Source organism: Amblyraja radiata, chromosome 16 (genome assembly GCF_010909765.2).
Source record: "Amblyraja radiata isolate CabotCenter1 chromosome 16, sAmbRad1.1.pri, whole genome shotgun sequence".
In the NCBI taxonomy this organism is placed as follows: Eukaryota; Metazoa; Chordata; class Chondrichthyes; order Rajiformes; family Rajidae; genus Amblyraja; species Amblyraja radiata.
In genome coordinates, this window is record NC_045971.1 from 42731271 (window position 1) to 42753484 (window position 22214).

General features: G+C 51.5%; 2 protein-coding genes and 1 pseudogene across 2 annotated transcripts in view; all 3 read left to right on the plus strand.

Annotated features, from left to right (window-relative positions):
* The window catches only part of LOC116982168 (zinc finger protein 239-like), a 1102810-nt gene that overhangs the window by 990537 nt on the left and 90059 nt on the right, over positions 1-22214 (plus strand). The window lies entirely within an intron of this gene.
* Positions 6285-8869, plus strand: LOC116982172 (tubulin alpha chain-like). The gene is made up of 4 exons (XM_033035481.1): positions 6285-6540; positions 6648-6796; positions 7060-7740; positions 8573-8869. Exons 1-4 carry the CDS (start codon positions 6420-6422, stop codon positions 8867-8869), a joined length of 1248 nt encoding a protein of 415 aa, XP_032891372.1. The 5' UTR covers positions 6285-6419.
* LOC116982282 lies at positions 9149-16580 on the plus strand (annotated as a pseudogene).

The window sequence follows — 22214 nt, forward strand, 5'->3', positions numbered from 1 at the left end:
TTGAAAAGCCTTTCCAATAGACACGTCGTAGAAACTACGCCGCACATCTTCGTTAAAATGTCCTCCGTTTATTTCATAGCTACCCCTCTGGGGTTACACATTTCCACCATGGGAAACCTGCTGTGTCTCTCTACCCTATCTCTTATTATGCCCCTGTCCCACTTAGGAAACCTGCACGGAAACCTCTGGAGACTTTGCGCCCCACCCAAGGTTTCCGTGCGGTTCCCGGAGGTTGCAGGTAGTGGAAGCAGGTGGTTGCCGGAGGTTGCAGGTAGTGGAAGCAGGTAGGGAGACTGACAAAAACCTCCGGGAACCGCACGGAAACCTTGGGTGGGGCGCAAAGTCTCCAGAGGTTTCCATTCAGGTTTCCTAAGTGGGACAGGGGCATAACTCTCATAATGTTTATACCTCCATCAAGTCTCTCTTCAACCTCGGCGTTCCACAATAAACTATCAAATCACGTTACCACACCCCCCTTTATTTAATCGGGACTTGCGTGCGCCTCTTGTTTTACTTCGCGGATTCCAGCTCTGATTCCAGAATTCCCAGTCCGGACCCAACCCGGCCTATAGGTTCCGACAGTCGATCTCCCATTTCAGTCTGCCGAAACCTACCTGATCTCCCGGTTGCTCAGCACTTTAACACCCCCTCACATTCCAAATCTGACCTTTCTGTCCTGGCCCTCCTCCATTGTCAGAGTGAGGCCCAACGCAAATTGGAGGAACAGCACCTCATACTTTGCTTCGGTAGTTCACGCCCCATGCGCTATGAACATTGACTTATCTAACTTCAAATAACCCTTGCTTTCCCTCTCTCTCGCTCCCCTCCCCCTTCAAGTTCAAGTTCAAGAGAGTTGATTGTCATGTGTCCCTGATAGGACAATGAAATTCTTGCTTTGCTTCAGCACACAGAATATAGTAGACATTTACTACAAAACAGATCAGTGTGTCCATATACCATTATATAAATATATACACACATGAATAAATAAACTGATCAAGTGCAAATAACAGATAATGGGTCCTTCCCAGTTCTCCCACATTTCTTACTGTCTCTTGCCCAAAGTAGGGGAATCGAGGACCAGAGGGCATAAGTACAAGGTGAAGGGGAAATATTCAAAAGCAATCTGAAGGCGAACCTTTTCACACAAAGGCTGGTGGGTGTGCGGTACAAGCTGCCCGAGGAGCTAGTTGATGCTGGTACTGTCCCAACGTTCAAGAAACAGTTACATAGCTACATGGCTAGGACAGATCTGGAGTGATATGGACCAAGTGCACGCAGGTGGGACTGGGGTAACTGGGACATGTTGGCCGGTGAGTGCAAGTTGGGCCGAAGGGCCTGTTTCCACACTGTATCACTCTATGACTCTAGCTTACTCCGCCATTTAATCGTGGGTGATCTTACTTCCCCTGCCTTCACGCGATAGCCTCTGCAACCCATTTGTTTCAGTCAGGTTCTCGCCTCTTCCTTCTGCACTCCAGCGAGTGCAGGCACAGTGGCGTCAAACGTTTATCATACGTGAACCCAAATCGGTGCTGTGGTCATAATCATCCTCCATACCCTTTCCAACGCCAGCACATCAGTCCTTAGATATAGGGTCCCAAATTGGTCACAATACCCCAAATGCGCTCACCAGTGCCTTTTCAACCCTCAATATTACATCCGGTTTTTTAAAATATTCTTGTCCTCCCCAAATAAATGCTTGTATTGCAATTTCCTGCCTTACTATCAATTCAACTTGCAAATTACATTTTTCTGAATCCTGTATCAGCATTCCCGTTACAGCTGGTGCTTTACAGCGCCAGAGACACGGGTTCGATTCTGACTACTGGTGCTTATCTGCACGGAGTTTGTATGTTCTCCCTGTCATCGCGTCGGTTTTCCCAGCGTGCTCCGGTTTCCACACACACTCCAAAGTCTTACAGCTTCGCAGGTTAATTTGGCGTCTGTAAATTGTCCCTAGTGTGTAGGATAACTTTGCGGTAGGGGAATTGCTGGTCGCCGCACGCTCGGCCAGCCGACGGGACTCTTTTCGCGATGTATCTCTGAAAAACAAAATACACTTGAAGGAAACTGATGAGTCTGAATTTGGGTCTCGACCGCAAACGTCACCTATTCCTTTTCTCCAGAGATGCTTCCTGACCGCTGCTATTCCAGCATTTTGTGTCTATCTTCGGCGGTACACCAGCATCTGTAGTTGATTCCTACACAAAAGGAAATACAAGTATGTTTTAAGAAGTTGAGATTGGGCAGGGACCCGATGGAATTTACAAAAAGGAACAAAGCACTTAGGTAGGGAATCGGGAAGGTCAAATGTCCTTGACCACTGGGAATATGAAAAATCCCATGGGTTTCAACTATATATAGATTATACGAGGGGAGGCCGGGGAGACGGGAGGACCATTCACGCGCAAGGGAGGGAAGTTCTTGATTGGATGAGGAGGAAATGGCCATGGGACATTTCTTGTCTTCACCAAATAAATGCTTGCATTGCATTTTACTGCCTTACTATCAATTCGAATTGCTAAATGTATTTTTGGGAATCGTGTATCGGCATTCCCGAGTCCCTTTGCACCTCAGATTTCACAATTCTCTCCTCATTTAGAAAATAATCTTCGATTGATTCCTAATATGAAAATGCCGGTCTCCGCATTTTGCTGCGCCATATTCCATCTGCCATGTATTTGCCGACATTCCAAACATGCCCAAATCCCTCGGCAGTGCCGCTGCTTTCTCCACACTATCTGCCCCTCCACCGACCTTCGCAGCATCACCAGACTTCGCACCAAGCATTCAATTCCCTCATCCAAACCATTAATATACAACGTGAAGAGCAGCGGCCACAGCACCGACCCCTAGACCCTGGCAGTCAATGAGTGAAGATTTACGCGGATGCTGCCAGGGCTAGGGGGTCTGAACTTATGGGAGAGGTTGAGTAGGCTGGGTCGCTATTCCTTAGCGCACGAGGATGAGCCGTGATCGTATAGAGGTGTTAAAAATAATGAGAGGAACGGGTCGGGTAGATGCACAGAATGTCTTGCCCAGAGTAGGGGCATCGAGGACCAATAGATTCAAGGTGAAGCGGTAATGATCTAATAGGAATTTGAGCTGTAACCTTTTCAAACAAAAAGCAGTGGTTGCATGGAGCAAGCTGCCAGAGGGGGTAGTTGCGGCTGAGACTATCCGAACATATAAGGAACAGTTAAACAGGTTGATGTGACACGTTTGGATTTATATTGTCCAAAGGCAGGCAGGTGGTACCAGTGTAGCTGGGACATGCTGGCCGGTGTGGGAAGTTGAGCGGAAGGGCCTGTTTCTACACTCTATGTCTCTATAAAGCCATCAATGTGATATGATTGTGATTCATCCTAACAAAATTGGAGATTGCTGGGTCTCTGATGGATTGCGCGTCATCATATTTGTAGAGTACATCATTCAATCAATCAAGATGTGCAATGGCACTTTATTAATCCGAGATTTATCAATTGGCATCTAATTGCATGCCATTGTCACAATCAAGAGCCACTCCCACCCCTAACCCCTCCCTCCCTTAAGCCCCGGTCATTCACTCTTCTCTCCACTTCTGTTGGACAGCTTGTACCAAAGTATGAAAGAACGTACCACCTGATTCAGGGACAGCTTGTTCCCAGCTGACCTCTCGTGTGCTACCTTCCCGTGGTCCTCATGGTTGAAATTAAAAATGCTCTTTTTATTCTTTAGATGTGACATTACACTCTGCACGTTGCTCATTTGTTTCGTGTTGCGCTACCAGATATACTGAGGAGTGATGTGATCTGCCTGTATAGTACGCCTAACATTTTGTTTCGCAGCACACGTGATGGTAATCAATCAATAACCATTGATCTCAGACAATGCGATGATAGACCGGGGATCCCGGATCCCGGAGTATTCACGAGAATCTTCAATCTATCTCTATCTCTGGCAACGGTCCCCAAGTGCCTGAAAACAGCCACCATAGTGCCGGTGCCGAAAAAGTCCAAAATCACCAACCTCAACGACTACCGGCCGGTTGCCCTGACTCCAATCCCCATGAAGTGCTTCGAAAGGCTGGTCCTCTCCCATATTAAATCGAGCATCCCTGCCTCACTGGACTCCCATCAATTTGCATACAGGGCAAATAGATCGACAGAGGATGCCATCTCTCTGGCCCTTCACACTGTCCTGACTCACCTGGACAGACAGGGCACGTATGTGAGGATGCTCTTCATAGACTATAGCTCTGCATTCAATACGGTCATCCACACCAAGCTCACCCCCAAACTCCACCAGCTAGGCCTCAGCTCACCGATATGCGCTTGGATCCTGAACTTTCTCACGGAGCGACCGCAGGCAGTGAGACTGGGCCCGCACCTGTCCTCCACCATCACCCTGAGCACCGGCACACCACAGGGTTGTGTACTAAGCCCCATGCTCTACTCCCTCTTCACTCACGACTGTGTCCCTGCATTCGACACCAACACCATCGTGAAGTTTGCAGACGACACAACAGTGATTGGGCTGATCACCAACGGTGATGAAACAAACTACAGAGCGGAGGTGCAGAACCTGGCGGACTGGTGCGCCAATAACAACTTGGCACTAAACACCTCCAAGACCAAGGAGCTGATTATTGACTTCAGGAGGTCCCATTCTGGAGAATACGCCCCAATCTCCATTTACGGGGAAAGTGTGGAGAGAGTGTCCAGCTTTAAGTTTCTGGGCACTCACATTTCAGAAGACCTCACATGGTCCACAAACACCGCCGCGCTGGTCAAGAAGGCACAGCAACGACTGTTCTTCCTGAGGACATTAAAAAAGACTGGTCTGCCCCAACAGCTGCTGACAACGTTCTACCGCTGCACCACAGAGAGCATACTAACGTATGGCATCTCTGTGTGGTATCTCAGCTGCACGGAGGCGGAGAGGAGAGCTCTTCAGCGCGTCGTCAACAGAGCGCAGCGGATCATCGGGACAGAGCTACCAGCCTTGGAGGGCATCATCCACACGCGGTGCCTCAGGAAGGCCCTCAGCATACATAAGGACTCATCACACCCCTGCCACGGTCTGTTTCAACTACTTCCCTCCGGCAGACGTTACAAGGCCTTCTACGCCCGAACCTCTAGACTCAGGAACAGATTTATCCCAAGAGCTATAGCGGCTCTGAACCGGCCCTAATGAGCCCCCCCCCCCCCCCCAGCCACCCCCGTTGGACAGTCTCCCTCAGATGGTCACGTCAATCAATTCAGCTTGTTTATTTATGTATTGTATTTATTCACCTTTCTTGTACAGCAGTGGAGCTGCATACTAAATCTCGTTGCACTGACGTGCAATGACAATAAAAGATATATTATTATTATTATTATTATGAAGTGATGAACGGAGCGAAATTGATGGTTATCTCTTGTATGCGTGGGATTAACATCACATTCGCTGTGATCGGCAGCAACGTTTCCCACTGATAAAGTGGCTAAATTAATACGACCAGTTGATTGCATGGGGTTAGGAAGTCAAATAGTTGGCACTAGGTATCATTTGGAGGCATGTGGTCAGATACTTTAATTTCCAGCTGTAATTGATAGATTGGAATCTGGGAGGTGAAGGCAGACAATGGATTACGTCACTGAAGGTCCATTGTTCTACGTCACACACTGTGGATTATTCAGCAACGAGCGCCTTGGAACCTTCTATGTTTGTTTCCTGTGGCAACCAAGGTCATTGTTCTCATTGCCCAATCGGCGCGCGTTTGGCCAACGCCACCGTTCTATCCCCGGGGGCCGTATAAATACCGGAGCGGCGCCGCATTGCGTCACAGTCTCAAGAACCACGCGAGCGGAGCAACATGGTCAGCGCGCGGGAGAATGTCCGCGGGACGCGCGTGTTCCCCCCGGGCGAGGGATCCACGGGGGAGGGAAGCGATTGTCTACAGACACCGGACACGGGAAGGGGAGAGCGCACCCGGGGAATGGGAACGTAGTGGGTAACTGGGAACTGAGAGCGGGAATGAGACGGCGACGGGGGGAGGGAGGCGCAGGGTAATATTGTGCAGGGAAATGATGAATGCAATTTCGAGGAATTTGAGGGTTACATTCGGCGAAGGCAGCGTGGAGAGTCTGCGAATTACAATGTTGGGTGGAACTGAGAAGGTGGTCATATTGGGCGGGGGACGGTGAGCGATCAGGGCCAAACTGGCTATGAATAAGTCCAAGTGGTGATCAATAGGAATTATGGAAATCACGCGGCCCGCAGCAGTAAACGAGAAATTACCAACGTTCACATCTCGCCCTAACATCTCACCGCCTGTTTCCCCTCGCCAACAGCGCGAGTGTCTTTCAATCCACATCGGCCAGGCTGGCGTCCAGGTTGGCAACGCTTGCTGGGAGTTGTATTGCCTGGAGCACGGGATCCAACCGGATGGACAGATGCCCAGCGACTCGACCATCGGAGGCGGCGACGATTCGTTCAACACCTTCTTCAGCGAGACGGGTGCGGGCAAGCACGTACCAAGGGCCGTGTTCATCGACCTGGAGCCCACGGTGATCGGTAAGTTGGGAGGTGCAGAGAATGTTGGCCGTTCTCTTAAGTCCTTCCCTTCCGGGGAGGGGGAAGTGTGTGGCAATGGTTTATTCTCTCTCTATACCGCCCTACAGATGAGGTGCGGACCGGCACCTACCGCCAGCTCTTCCACCCCGAGCAGCTCATCACCGGCAAGGAGGACGCGGCCAATAACTACGCCCGGGGCCACTGCTCCATCGGCAAGGAGATCGTGGACCTGGTCCTGGATCGAATCCGGAAGCTGGTAGGTTGCTCAGCGACTGCAAATTACCGACTGCCGCTCCACGTGCTTACAGCGCCAATGTATCCGGTTGCACCGGCCCATTCGCGAGTGCTGCGGCCACGATGTTCCCAAATACTCGTTGTCACCGCTCTATTTATCACTGAGATACTCACCGAACCATCTCGCTCTGCGCCGGCTGTAGAGAGCACCATGACCCTCTCGTGTCGCTCCTTCCCTTTAAACGTTGGCACAGAATTGAGCTTTTGTCCCATCTCCACCCTCAGGCCGATCTCTGCACCGGACTGCAGGGGTTCCTCATCTTCCACAGTTTCGGGGGCGGCACCGGCTCGGGCTTCACATCCCTCCTCATGGAGAGACTCTCCGTCGACTACGGCAAGAAATCCAAGCTGGAGTTTTCCGTCTACCCGGCGCCGCAGATCTCCACCGCAGTGGTCGAGCCCTACAACGCGGTGCTGGTCACCCACTGCACCCTGGAGCACTCCGACTGCGCCTTCATGATGGACAACGAGGCCATTTACGACGTGTGTCGGCGGAACCTGGACATCGAGCGCCCCACCTACACCAACCTCAATCGCCTGATGGCACAGTTAGTGTCGTCTATCACCGCCTCGCTGCGATTCGACGGCGCTCTCAACGTGGACCTGACTGAGTTCCAAACCAACCTAGTTCCCTACCCGCGCATCCACTTCCCGCTCGTCACCTACGCTCCCATTATTTCTGCAGAGAAGGCTTACCACGAGGAACTGTCCGTCTCCCAATTGACCAACGCCTGCTTCGAGCCGGCCAACCAGTTGGTGAAGTGCGACCCTCGCCAGGGGAAGTACATGGCGTGCTGTATGCTGTACCGCGGGGACGTGGTGCCCAAGGACGTCAATGCCTCCATCGCCACCATCAAGACAAAGCGCTCCATCCAGTTCGTGGACTGGTGCCCGACCGGGTTCAAGGTGACTGTGACCAACGCTCGCGTTTCCATGCACACACATGCAGTCTAATTCCTCTGCTGGAATAACAGCATACATGCAACGACTCAGAATACAACCATGGCACCATTTGTACTCTGCAAATAAATCATATCAGCACCCGAAGGACACACACAAACACACCCCTTCTTCAAGGGTGTGAATATTTTGCAAAGGGTGCAGGAGGGTGTCATCCGGACAGTCCTTGTCCTTGCGGCCTTGTGTTTATGGGAGAGGTTAGATAGGCTGGGGCTTATTTTATTTGGGGCGTAGAAATCTGAGGGGCAGGATAAGATCACGAGGGACATGGATAATATGTGCTCTCATCTTAACATCTCAAAACTGGATGTCCTCTACGTGAGGCGAGAGATGAGATATTTAAGAAGGACCTCCCGACCAATTAATCTATTTAGAGGGTAGTCCGCATCTGGAACGAGTTGTCAGGTAAAGCCAGAAACCCTTACGTTTGCCACATTTAAAGCATAGATAGAAATTCCCAAAACACAGGAAGGGTTTAGAAGGATAAAGGGCAGTCGCATGCAAATGAGACGAGCTCAATATGCCAGCTGTGGGGCATGGACAAGGTGGTTGTAATAGCACGCTTCCCAGCTGCACAGCATCATACCTTCATGGCTCGAACACACATGTATCGGAGCTTGCAATCCGGAGAATAATTACATCCAGAGATGTATTTAACGGAATCGCTAAGCTATCAATCAATGATAATTTGTGCAATTTAAGGGCGCAGTATTAAACCGATAATGCAAGCATATTTGTGCAAGTAAAATTAATTTAAAGATTTTTTTTCCGGCCGCAGGTTGGCATCAACTACCAGCCCCCGACGGTGGTGCCGGGGGGCGACCTGGCCAAGGTGCAACGTGCCCTCTGCATGCTGAGCAACACCACCGCCATCTCCATGGCCTGGACCCGCCTCAACCTCAAGTTCGACAAGATGTACGCCAAGCGGGCCTTTGTCCACTGGTACGTGGGAGAGGGGCTGGAGGAAGGAGAGTTCCAGGACGCGCGGGAGGACATGGCGTCGCTGGAGAAGGACTACCACGAGGTGGCCGTGGATTCCGCCGACCTCGAGAGAAGGGGGGAAGAGGAAGAATAAAATGTATTAATTTAGTAGTTAGAAGTTTAATTTGATACAGATTTAATAGATTATATTGATAGATATTATACTTATGATGATAAAATTATTTTAAGGACCGATTGTTTTGTCGATTTATTTGAGGTCTGAGTATGGAAAATAACAACATTGTTAGGCAGAAAGTGGGGAGAGTAATTTGGGAGCAGCTGTTCGTATGTAAGTCCTCATCCTACCTGTAGGAGTCATTTAAAGACGAGGTGATGGGAATTCAGTTCTGGCGTGCTCCACAGAACATGAAGGATGCGGATGGCGGTTTTCCTGAAGCTTGGGTGGTAAATTCAGTCAATAAGAAAAGAGGAAACGACCTCGGCGGCGCAGCGGTACAGCTGGTGCTTTACAGCGCCAAAGACACGGGTTCGATTCTGACTACTGGTGCTTATCTGCACGGAGTTTGTATGTTCTCCCCGTCATCGCGTCGGTTTTCCCAGCGTGCTCCAGCTTCCTCACACACTCCAAAGTCTTACAGGTTCGCAGGTTAATTTGGCGTCTGCAAATTGTCCCTAGTGTGTAGGATAACTTTGAGGTAGGGGAATTGCTGGTCGCCGCACGCTCGGCCAGACGACGGGACTCCTTTCGCGCTGTATCTCTGAAAAACAAAAAAAACTTGAAGGAAATTGATGAGTCTGAAGTAGGGCCTCGAATCGAAACGTCACCTATTCCTTTTCTCCAGAAATGCTTCCTGACCGCGGCTATTCCAGCATTTTGTGTCTATCTTCGGCGGTAAACCAGCATCTGTAGTTCATTCCCACACAAAATGAAATACAAGTAAGTTTTAGGATGTTGAGATGGGACAGGGTCCCGATGGAATATACAAAAAGGAACAAAGCGCTTAGGTAGAGCATCGGGAAGGTCAAATGTCTTTGGCCACTGGGAATACAAAAAATCTCATGGGGTTTCAACTATATATGGATTTTACGAGGGGAGGCGGGAAGAGGGGAGGACCATTAATAAGTGATGGAATTTAATATTGAGAAGTGTGAGGTGTTTCATTTTGGGACGTCGAACAAGGGAAAGAGCTACACAGTAAATGGCAATGCTCTGAGGAATATTGTGGGGCAGAGGGTTCTAGGCGTGCAGGTGCACGGTTCCTTAAAGGTCGGGTTTTAGTTAGATAAGGTAGTCAAACAGGCTAATGGCACATTGACCTTTGTCGGTCAGAGTGATGTATATGGAAGTTGGGAGGTCATGTTACAGTTGCATAAGTCGTTGGTGGGACCGCATTTAGAATATTGTGCCCTATTTTGGGCACCATGTTATAGGAAAGATATGTTCAAGCTTGAAAGGGTTCAGAAACGATTTACGAGGATGTTGCCAGGACTAGAAGGTGTGAGCTATTAGAGAGGTTGAGTGGGTTGGGCCTCTATTCCTTGGGGCGCAGGAAGATGAGAGGTGATCTTACAGAGGTGTACAAACTAATTAGAGAAATAGATCGGGTAGATGCACAATCTCTTGTCCAGAGCAGGCTAAATCGAGAACCAGACCACACGGGTTCAAGGTGAACGGGAAAAGATTTAATAGGAATCCGAGGGGCAACGCTTGCTGGGAGCTGTACTACCTGGAGCACGGGATCCAGCCGAATGGACAGATGCCCAGCGACAAGACCATTGGGGGGGGGGGGGGGGGGGCGACAACTCCTTCAACACCTTCTTCAGCGAGGCTGGGGCGGGCAAGCACGTCCCCCGGGCCGTGTTCATTGTTCTGGAGCCCACGGTGATCGGTAAGGTGAAACGGGAGAGTCCTGAGATGTTGAGCCTTGTCTGAAACCTTCCCCGCGGCGTTTTCCGAGGGGCGTGTGATTCTTAATGAACCAGTTTCTTAATGAACTGGTTCATTCTCCGTTTTCTGTTTGCTCCCCTGTAGATGAAGTGCGGACCGGCACATACCGGCAGCTCTTCCACCCCGAGCAGCTCATCGCCGGCAAGGAGGACGCGGCCAACAACTACGCCCGGGGCCACTGCTCCATCCGCAAGGAGATCGTCGTCCTGGTCCTGGATCGCATCCGGAAGCTGGTCGGTCGGTTGTGGAACCGAATCCAACCATGAACAAGCGCCCGGTGTTCACCGATCTGGTGATCCTGGTTCGCCCGTGGCCCGCAGTTCATGAATGGTTCAGCGTTCATGATGCAGCTCAGCGATCGTCACCCGACTGGATCCCCGTTCACGTCTCCTCCCCGCGCCCACAGACTCATATAGCGATAGAGTTGTGCAGCGTGGAAACAAGCCATCGACCCACACCGATGCAGCTACTCTGGTCCCACCTGTCCGCGTTTGGTCCATATCCCTCCAAACCTATCATATACATGTACACGCCAGTTTAAATGTTTCTTAAACGTTGCCATAGTACCTGCATCAACTACAGGTATAGAGAAGGTTCACCAGACTGATTCCTGGGATGTCAGGACTTTCATATGAAGAAAGAATGGATAGACTCGGCTTGTACTCGCTAGAATTTGGAAGATTGAGGGGGGATCTTATAGAAACTTATAAAACTCAAATCCTTTTGCTATGAATCTACCTGCTTTCTCCCCATAAACCTGACACATGACTCATAGCAAAAATATTTGAGTATAGGAACAGGGAGGTTCTACTGCAGTTGTACAGGGTCTTGGTGACTGCGTACAGTTTTCGTCCCTAATCTGAGGAAGGACATTCTTTCCATAGAGGGAGTACAGAGAAGGTTCACCAGACAGATTCCTGGGATGTCAGGAATTTCATATGAAGAAAGATTGGATAGACTCGGCTTGTACTCGCTGGAATTTAGAAGATTGAGGTGGGATCTCATAGAAACGTACAAGATTCTTAAGAGGTTGGACTGGCTACATGCAGGAAAATTGTTCCCGATGTTGTGGAAGTCCAGAACAAGGGGTTACAGTTTAAGGATAAAAGGGAAGTCTTTTAGGACCGAGATGAGAAAATAATTTTTCACATAGAATTCTCTGCCACAGAAGGTAGTTGAGGCCAGTTCATTGGCTATATTTAAGAGGGAGTTAGATGTGGCCCTTGTAACTAAAGGGATCAGGGGGTATGGAGAGAAGGCAGGTACAGGATACTGAGTTGGATGATCAGCCATGATCATATTGAATGGCGGTGCAGGCTCGAAGGGCCAAATGGTCTACTCCTGCACCTATTTTCTATGTTTCTATGTAAACCTCGATCAGATTCTTGACATACGACCAACCAGCTACATAGCCTAATCCGCCTATGTCCATCTACATGCATTCATAACCCGTCCCTCGGATACTCCCTCGCATCTTTCCGACCACAAATGTTAAACTAAAACCACTAGTGTTAGGCTCCATCCACCTCTCCAGAGGGTCAGTTTACCCCCTGTAACACGCACACTCACCCCCACACCTTTCCCCCTTCTCAATGCTCTCCGCTTTATCTGCCCACAGGCCGACCAATGCACCGGACTGCAGGGGTTCCTCGTCTTCCACAGTTTTGGGGGCGACACCGGCTCGGGTTTCACCTCCCTCCTCATGGAGAGACTGTCCGGCGACTACGGCAAGAAATCCAAGCTGGAGTTTTCCGTCTACCCGGCGCCGCAGATCTCCACCGCCGTGGTCGAGCCCTACAACGCGGTGCTGGTCACCCACTGCACCCTGGAGCACTCCGACTGCACCTTCATGCTGGACAACGAGGCTATTTACGACATCTGCCGGCCGAACCTGGATATCGAGCGCCCCACCTACACCAACCTCAACCGCCTGCTGGGGCTAGTGCCGTCCATCACAGCCTCTCTGCGCTTCGACGGCGCCCTCAACGTGAACCTGCTCGAGCTCCAGACCAACCTGGTCCCCTACCCGCGCATTCACTTCCCGCTGGTGACCTACGCGCCCCTGATCTCGGACGAGAAGGCTTACCACGAGCAACTGTCCGTGTCGGAGATCACCAACGCCTGTTTCGAGCCGGCCAACCAGATGCTCAAGTGCGACCCCCGCCAGGGCAAATACATGTGGTACCGCGGGGACGTGGTGCCCAAGGACGTCAACGCCTCCATCGCCACCATCAAGATCAAGCGCTCCATCCAGTTCGTGGACTGGTGTCCGACCGGGTTCAATGTATGAGGAGGTTGTGCAGGAATCCACGCGGCAGAAGCTTGACCCAAACACTGGTCTCGCACTGGGCTGTGAAATCTACCACAGCCAGACCAGCCGCTCCACGATTGCAGAAACCAGGAGACGTTATTTCCAAACCGAGGGCCTGGGTTCTAAACATCCAGGGAACCATTGAAGGTTTATAGGAGACTCCTGTCCAATGGGTCACGCCGGCATCTTGATAACTAGCAGGGGTTTCCCTCGTTTAAAGGCGCAAAGCTTCATTTTTTAGATCACGATCAGTAACATTCGGCCATTGGGTCCATGCTGACACTCCCACACAGATCTGTTTTGTAGTTAATGCCTATTATGTTCTGTGTGCGGAAGCAAAGCAATAATTTCATTGTCCTATCAGGGACACATGACAATAAACTCACTTGAACTTGAACTTGAACCAGTAATTCCATTCTCTCTTGTCACTTATGTCTTGCTAGAATTTAGAAGATTGAGGGGGGATCTTTTAGAAACTTACAACATTCTTAAGGGGTTGGACAGTCTAGATGCAGGAAGATTGTTTCCGATGTTGGGGAAGTCCAGAACAAGGGGTCACAGTATAAGGATAAAGGGGAAATCTTTCAGGACTGCGATGAGAAAAACATTTTTCACACAGAGAGTGCTGAACCTGTGGAATTCTCTGCCACAGAATGTAGTTGAGGCCAGTTCATTGGCTATATTTAAGAGAGAGTTAGATGTGGCCATTGTGGCTAAAGGGATCAGGGGGTATGGAGGGAAGGCAGGTCCAGGATACTGAGTTGGATGATCAGCCATGATCTTATTGAATGACGGTGCAGGCTCGAACGGCCGAATGGCCTATTCCTGCACCTATTTTCTATGTTTCTATGTAACGCTCGTTCAGTCCTATATATTTGCATTATTCCTCCATGCGACTTGCCAGCACCAGCCTCTTTGCGGTGGGGGGAGTGGGAAGGTGTAAGGCGGCGGATCGTCGGAGGTTGGGATCGATCCCGGGTCTACAGCGCTCTGGAACAGCTGCTTTCGTGGAACTCCAACCCTAGCGGGAACCATTTGCAATTTCCAGAACTCCATTGGGTGGCTCCGGCTTCTTCCAACCGAAGAACCAAACTGGTGTCCCTCTGCTAAAAGAGCACCGATTTCTCTTTCATCACTCACTTATGCACACTGCCTATTAATCCATCGCCGACATGTTGTCGTGACAAAGTAATGGAGTTCGGCTTTAATTCGCTGCGCCACTGCGCCACCTACCGGCGGCAGATGCATCTCATCTTGTATTCAGATTCAGATTCAGATTTAGATTCAATCTTTATTGTCATTGTGCAGTGTGCAGTACAGAGACTGAGTTTTTTTTTGTTTGTAGGGGATATGGTCTTTTTAATGTGGGGGGGTAGGTGTAACTTAATTTCTAGGTCCCTACCTGGTCGGTGTGGCAGCCTTTTCTCCGGGCTGCCCGTTGACCCGTCCTCGTGGCCTACCTGCGGGCTTGGAGCGCCGTTTCCTGGCGGGAACCGCCCAGCACCTCGGCCTCGGCGGCGGCACAGCACTGGAGCGCTGGAGCGGAGCGGAGCGGGCGATGCCTTGCCTGGGTCGCCGCGCTGGAGCGACGCGCTGGAGCTCTGGTGAGCTGGACCGCCGAGAGCAACAACTCCGGGCTGCGGGTCTGCGGAGCGTAGAGGCGGCGCGCGGAGAGGCGGCAGTGTGGAGAGGCGGCGCCAACTTTATCAACGGGAGCCTGGGAGCTCCAAACCGGCGCGGCCTTGTCGGCTTCGGCAGCCGCGGGCTCCAACCAGGAAGCGGCCGTTCCAAGTGGCCCAGCCGCCGAAAGGACTCTCCCGACGCCGGGGCAAGACCACCCGGTGAGAACGGCCAGGGACATCGGGCCTCCGTAGAGGCAACTGCGGTGGCCTCAATAGGCCTGACTTTGGGGTGATCATGGGGTGGGGACTGGACATTGTGCCTTCCTCCACAGTGCTACCCACTGTGGGGGGATGATTTTTTTTGTCTAATTGTAGTCTTGTAGGTCTGTGTCCAAGATGGCTGCCGTGAAGGGAGAGTGGACGCTGGCACGATTTGGTTGCCGCTGCTCCCTCTTCACACTGTGTTTTTGATTTTCTGTTTTTGGATTGAATCCTGTTTTTAATTTGTGTCTCTGTGATGTCTTTATTACTTGTTATATTCCGATTATATGTTATTCCGATATACTATGTAAGGTGTCCTTGAGATGTTTGAAAGGCGCCCATTAAATAAAATTTATTATTATTATTATTATTATTAGAGACAACGAAATGTAGTTAGCATCTCACCCAGAAGAGCAAACATAGAATTATGAACAGTAAAATATATATATGTACAAACTGTAGCAGTAGTGCAATATTACTATCCGGGGGGGGGGGGGGGGGGGGGGGGGGGGGGGGGGGTGACTGGCAATCACCAAGGTGCAGAGTTATATTGTGTAACAGCCGCAGGGAAGAAACTGTTCCTGAACCTGCTGGTCCGGCAACGGAGAAACCTGTAGCGCCTCCCGGATGGGAGGAGGGTAAACAGACTGTGGCTGGGATGAGAGCAGTCCTTGACGATGCTGCGCGCCTTTCACACACAACGCTTGCTTTGGACAGACTCAATGGAGGGGAGTGAGGAACCTGTTTTCACCGCCCTCTGCAGTGCTTTCCGGTCGGAGACAGAGCAGTTGCCATACCATACTGCGATACAGTTGGTAAGGATGCTCTCGATGGCGCAGCGGTAGACGTTCACCAGAATCTGAGTAGACAGATGGACCTTCTTTAGTCTCCTCGGGAAGAAGAAACGCTGGTGAGCCTTCTTGACCAGTGTTGAGGTATTGTGGGTCCAAGACAGGTCATCAGAGATGTTGACGCCCAGAAACCTGAAGCTGGAAACACGTTCTCTGTGACCCCTTTCCAGAACAAGGGGTCACAGTTTAAGGATAAGGGGGAAATTTTTTAGGACCGAGATGGGAAAAACGTTTTTCTCACAGAGAGTGGTGAATCCCCGGAATTCTCTGCCACAGAGGTAGTTGAGGCCAGTTCATTGGCTATATTTTAGAGGGAGTTAGATGTGGCCCTTGTGGCTAAAGGGACCAGGGGGTATGGAGAGAAGGCAGGTACAGGATACTGAGTTGGATGATCAGCCATGATCATGCTGAATGGCGGTGCAGGCTCGAAGGGACGAATGGCCTACTCCTGCACCTATTTTCTATGTTTCTATGTTTCCACCTCCGTCCCGTTAATATGGATCCTTCCAATGTGTCTGCAACCGAACTAAACGCTGTTTCTCTTTCTCCCGCAGGTGGGCATCAACTACCAGCCCCCGACGGTGGTGCCGGGGGGCGACCTGGCCAAGGTGCAACGAGCCGTCTGCATGCTGAGCAACACCACCGCCATATCCATGGCCTGGACCCGCGTGAACCTCAAGTTCGACAAGATGTACGCCAAGCGGGCCTTTGTCCACTGGTACGTGGGAGAGGGGCTGGAGGAAGGGGAGTTCCAGGACGCGCGGGAAGACATGGCGTCGCTGGAGAATGATTACGAAGAAGTGGGCATCGATTCGGCGGATCTGGACAGGAAGGCCGAAGAGGAAGAGTGAATATCCAGAAAGACTCGTTTATTTTTATTACTAATGTTGTAAATATAATTTATGAAATGTAATAAACGTAATAAATCTATTTTAAATTCAATTCGTCTTCCCTCCTACTTAACGCTATAATTTCGCTTGAGACTTTGGACTTTTACTTCAGCGTGCGAGCAGGCCATTCGCCCCACTGAATTAGCGCTGACCAGTACATTGTTCCCGGTACACTGGCACTTTCCTACACACTAGGGACACTATATATATTATAGGAATTCAATTAACCTGCATAAATGTTTGTTTCTGGAGTGTGGGAAAGGAAATCGGAGCATCCGGAGAAAACTGGTGGTGTGTGAGGCAGCAAATCTAACGCAGTGCCACTTTGCCACCGGGAGACAGAGCCATAGAGATGTTGTACCATAGTGCATGGAAATTGTCAACTAGTCAATGCCGACAATTTTTCCCACCTAACCCACTCTCATTTTCCCACATGTTGGCTGAGTCTAGAAGAATATCCGGATCACGTGTAAGAATAAGGGGAGACCATTTAGGACTGAGATGAGGAGAAACATTTCCAGCCAGAGAGTTGTGAATCTGTGGAATTCTCTGCCACAGAAGGCCAATTCACTGGATATATTCAAGAGAGAGTTGGGTATGGGTCTTAAAGCTAACGGAATCAAGGGATATGTGGGGAAAGCAGGATCGGGTGCTGATTTAGGATGATCAGCCGTGATCATATTGAATGGCGGTGCTGGCTCGTAGAGCCGAATGGCCTGCTTCTGCACTCATTTCTATGTTTGTACGTGAGTTTTCTAATCACACTCCAAAGACATGCAGGTTTGCAGGTTAATTAGCTTGGTGTAAATTGATCCCAGTGATAGGCGAAAAGGCGTAAGAGTTTGCAGGAAATCGGCTTGGTTTAAATGTAAAACTAGGGAGAGGAACTTGGAACAAGTAAACGGCAAACATTTTTATGCCCCTGTCCCACTTAGGAAACCTGCACGGAAACCTCTGGAGACTTTGCGCCCCACCCAAGGTTTCCGTGCGGTTCCCGGAGGTTTTTGTCAGTCTTCCTACCTGCTTCCACTACCTGCAACCTCCGGCAACCACCTCTGGGAACTGCACGGAAACCTTGGGTGAGGCGCAAAGTCTCCAGAGGTTTCCGTTCAGGTTTCCTAAGTGGGACAGGGGCATTAGGGGATAGGTGGGAGGAAGGATGAGAGGGGTGGTGGATTGGGGCCTAGGCGTAGAGAGTAGGAAGAGAGAGAGAGAGAGAGAGAGAGAGAGAGAGAGAGAGAGAGAGAGAGAGAGAGAGAGAGAGAGAGAGGAGAGAGAGGAGAGCGAGAGGAGCTCTGAGTTCGCTAGAAGAGATCCTCTATCTATCGACTCTCTTCGCGCGCCTCTCGATGCGCTCTGCTCTATCTCGCTCTCTCTCGAGCTCTCCTCTCTCTCTCTAGCGATGCCGCATCTAGCTCTTCGTCGCTCTCTCTCTCGCCTGAGAGAGAGAGAGAGAGACAGACAGACAGACTGTGTCTTTCTCAGCTCCAGTGCGGTTGCCTGGCTTAATGTGAAGAAGGTGCTTTTACGTTCGGCAAGACAGGGTAAGGTGTTCTCGGCTGTGGATGAACTTGGAGACTTTCCTGCTTCAGCTGGAGGATTTTGCTTTCTGAAGACTGTCTTCGACTGTGACTGTCCCTGGGAATTTAATTGGAGCTGAGCTGTTGGGGTGCCGGGAGCTGGTTTGTGCCTCTGTCCGGATGGCGATGGCGGGGGCTCGGCCGAAGGAGAGGAGCTACGCAGCGGTGACATCAGCGGCGGAATTGAGGCCTTCTGAATATGAGCCTCATGTTGAATTGGACTGGGACGGTTTTGGTATCTCGGTTCAAACTGGGCCCCAGATGTCCAGGGGAGTAATTACGAAAGCTATGAATGCCCTTCTTGGGAGGGGGGCTATTGTCTCTTCCGAGCTCGAGAGGGGAAAGGTTGAGATGATATTGATGACCCGGGAGGATGTGGCTACAGCGTTGGAGAGGGGGATTTCAGTGGGGGGGGGGGAGGTCCATGTACAGGTGGACCCATGGGTGTCCAGGCTGAGACCGGTTGTCCTGCGGAGTTCTGGATGCGACACTCATTCCGTACTTGTCTCAGATTGGGGAGGTGTGGTCTAAGTGCTTAATAGGCCTTTCTCACGGGGCGACTTGACGCAAGAGGTAACCAGAGTTGAACATCGTGGGAACCTCGTACGATAACCGTACGGCATTCGTGGACCGCCGTGGACCACCGTGGCGCTAACGGCAGGTAATCGTGTAACTTGTTGACTCGGGAGAAAATTCAAGCAAGTTTGAATTTCTCCAAGAGTGACTTGTACACTTGTGGTTGAAGATTGCAACATTATATGCACGTAGTGGCCAGTGCGATATCCGTATTAACTCTTGCGTGTACCGTGGGAACTCCTGCGAACGGTGAACCCGGAAGCTAGACAGAGGGGACAGAAGGTGAGTAATCTGGAATGAACATGCTGTTAGGCTGGGATCATTCTCTGCGAGATGATCTTAGTGCGGGAGACAAGTGTAGGAGATGTGTACTGACTGTGTGGGCAGAACTTTGGATGTGATTGCCCACCATTCTCGAAAGCTGCTGTGTCTCCCTGTCCCTCCAACTCCAGAGGAATCCGCGCCCCCTCATCCGCAACCCGGGTTTCTCTGGAGTTGGAGCGGGGCTGGGCTAGAGTTGCTGCTGGCTGTGAGTCTCTGGGAGCTCCGTGCTTGCAGTCGGTGTCCCGTTCGTCCTAACGTCTGCGGCCACCCCCCTGGACTGGAGCTGAGACTGTGAACTGTACCGCCCTTGCCCCCTCCCTCTGCAACTGCAAACAACCCCACAGTTCCCAGTCTCAGCTCCTGTACGTGGCCGGAGACGTCACAGCCCGAGCTGCGCCCCCTCATCCGCAACCCCAAGAACAAGACGTACCTTGCACACCATAAGCTTCTGTCCCTACGGGGAGCGTGTTCCTCTGGAGTTGGAACGGGGCTGCGCTGCTGCTGGCTGTGGGTCTCTGGGATCTCAGTGCTTGCAGTGGGCCTGGGGGTCGGTGTCCCGTTGGTCCTGACGTATCCGGTGACTGGCACTGTCCTTCCAGCATCGCCAACGTGAAGACAGTGCAAAGCCCCCGCGCCGGTGCAATGGGCGGGGAGCTGAAGAGGGGAGGGAAGGGGTCACACACATGGCCGGGAAGCAGAGGGGTGTAGGAGGGGTGAAACTGAAGGGAGCGACAATCTGCTGCTGCCTGCCCACTGAGTTAAAAAGTTCCCACGCAAGACTCACGATACACTGTATATCGTGACCGTGGGAACTTTTTAACTCAGCGGGAAGGCAGCAGCAGATTGTCAATTATTTACACCCCCGCGCAATTACCTTCTCTTTTATGAATAGGGATTCACAATGTTCATTCAAGATTTAACGGGAAAGCTCGGGAGACGGACAAGTCACTCGCACAAATAACAGAAATGCCGAGTACCTGTGGGAACGCTTTATCTACCCCCCGTTACACCGTGTGATATCGTGCTAGACCACGACCACTTCACTCTAGTTACATCTTGCGTCAAGTCGCCCCGTGAGAAAGCGATTTTAGGCTCATGCACCCTGCGGGGGACCCGGAGGAAAAGGGGATCTTCAGTTTCAAGAGGAGGGTGTTCGTGAAGGTGGGGTGGGGGAAGGCGCTGAGGGTAGCTTCGATGTGGAGTGTAGGGGTCTCCCTAGAACCGTTCGTTGGAGTTGGGGAAAGGCACGGTGTCATGCGTGCGGTGGTTATGGGCATCTCCGTAGGGAATGTCCTAATCACGGGGTCGCTGCCAGAACTTCTAGCACAGCGGCCCAGGAATGCACTGCTGGCCCATCAGGGGTGGCTCGTCATGGCAGGATGGTATTGCTGACCTGGCTGGGGCTGCCAGCTCTGCCTCGGTGATCCGGGGCGGCGGAGATAGCCCTTCTGGGTCTGCAAGTTCCGCCTTGGGGACGCGGGGCAGCAAGGGCCCCCGCCCCCTATGTCCTGAACCTGTGGTGGTGGCTGAAGGTGAGGCACAGGGGGAGGGTGGAGAGAAATGGGAGCAGCAGAAGAAGAAGAAGAACAAGCAGTAAAAGAACACCCAAGCGAGTCAGAAGCAGGCGGGTGTGCAACTGCCGAGTGCGGAGATCACCCAAGGGGTGCCTGTCAGCTCCAGTCAGGTCCAGAGTGCAACTGCCGTGGCCCAGCAAGGAGCTGAGGTGGCTCTGACGGGGGTAGGGAAGGTAAAACGAGCGGGTGGTAGTGGATGGGGGTAGTGTGGAGGCGGAAGACCCTTTCTTTATGAAGGTCACCGTATCGCCGCATGCTAGTGGGACAAAAAGGAGCATTGGGCCTGGCGAGGAAGAGCTAGGACGTGGGTCCAAAGTTAGGGGGGTGTATTTTTCCAGACCTTCCACCACCGATGTGGTTGGAGGTCAGGAACTGGTGTCTTCTGGATTGGAGATTGAGCCTCCACTTCAGGGATCTCCCGAGGATACTACAAGATCAGGTGATAGGGTAGACCCCTCTGGAGCTGTGTCCTCTGGGCGGGTGGATGTCCCTTCGTCTCAGGGGCCCTCCGAGGGAGTTATCTCATCGCGTGGTGAGTTTAGCTTCCCTGGGGGTGTGTCCTCTGGGTCGGAGGAGGTCCCCTCGTTTCAGAGGACTACTGAGGGTATTGGCACGCTAGAGGGTGGGGTAAGCTCCCCTGGTAGTGTGGACCCTGAGACGGGAGATGAGCAGAGTCAGCCCGAGGGGGGGGGGGGGGGGTGTTCGGGGGGAATGGTGTACCAATCTGTGCTCCATATCAAAGCCATTGGAGGTACTGGGGGGTGTGCTGCACCGCCGGCTGAGTTGGCAGGGGAGAGTAAAAAAGCAAGTGGAGAGCCTCTGGGTGTTGCGCGTGGAGGGGGTGCTTTAGGTGCTGTGGAGGTCGGAGCTATTTCAGGCGGCGATCCTCTTTCAGATTCTGGGGGTGCCAGTGTACCACAGGCCCTGGGGATGCCTCTTGTTTTTTCTTCCCCAGGCCCAGATGTAGAGGGTGAGGGCAGAGCGCAGGAGCCCAGTCAGTCAGTGGGCTATGTTAGGGGTTTCGGGATCCTTCCGCGGCATTGATCCTGGGTTGGTGTCATGCCAGAGGAGGGGCAGAATGATGGGGCCAGTTTGTGTGGAGGGGTTAGCGAAATTCCAGAGAGTTCTGGTCTTTCGACTTCTGACAATGACCTTGGTGATGCTGAGCTTGTTGTGTCAGGTGCGAGTAACTTGGCCGATAGCCCAGGCTCCAAGGACGAGTCTCATGGAAATGTGATCTGTGAGGTGCGACAGTTCTTAAAGATAAGCCGTACCAACAGAACAAAGGCGGATGCTGCTAAGAGACGATGGGCTGATCTGCCGGAATTGTTTAAAACTCTCGAGGCTATCCTTGGGAACAATGATAGTGATCTTCCTGACTCTGAGAAGTGCCAGTTTGGCGAATTTTTGGAGTTCCTAAAAGAGAGAGTTATGGAGTCTACGGGGAGTATGAGGGTCTCAATCTAGTGTGACTGCACAATCAAAGTAGCCACATTAAACAAACGGGAATAGAGCGAATTTTCGTAGATTTCAGCTTTTAT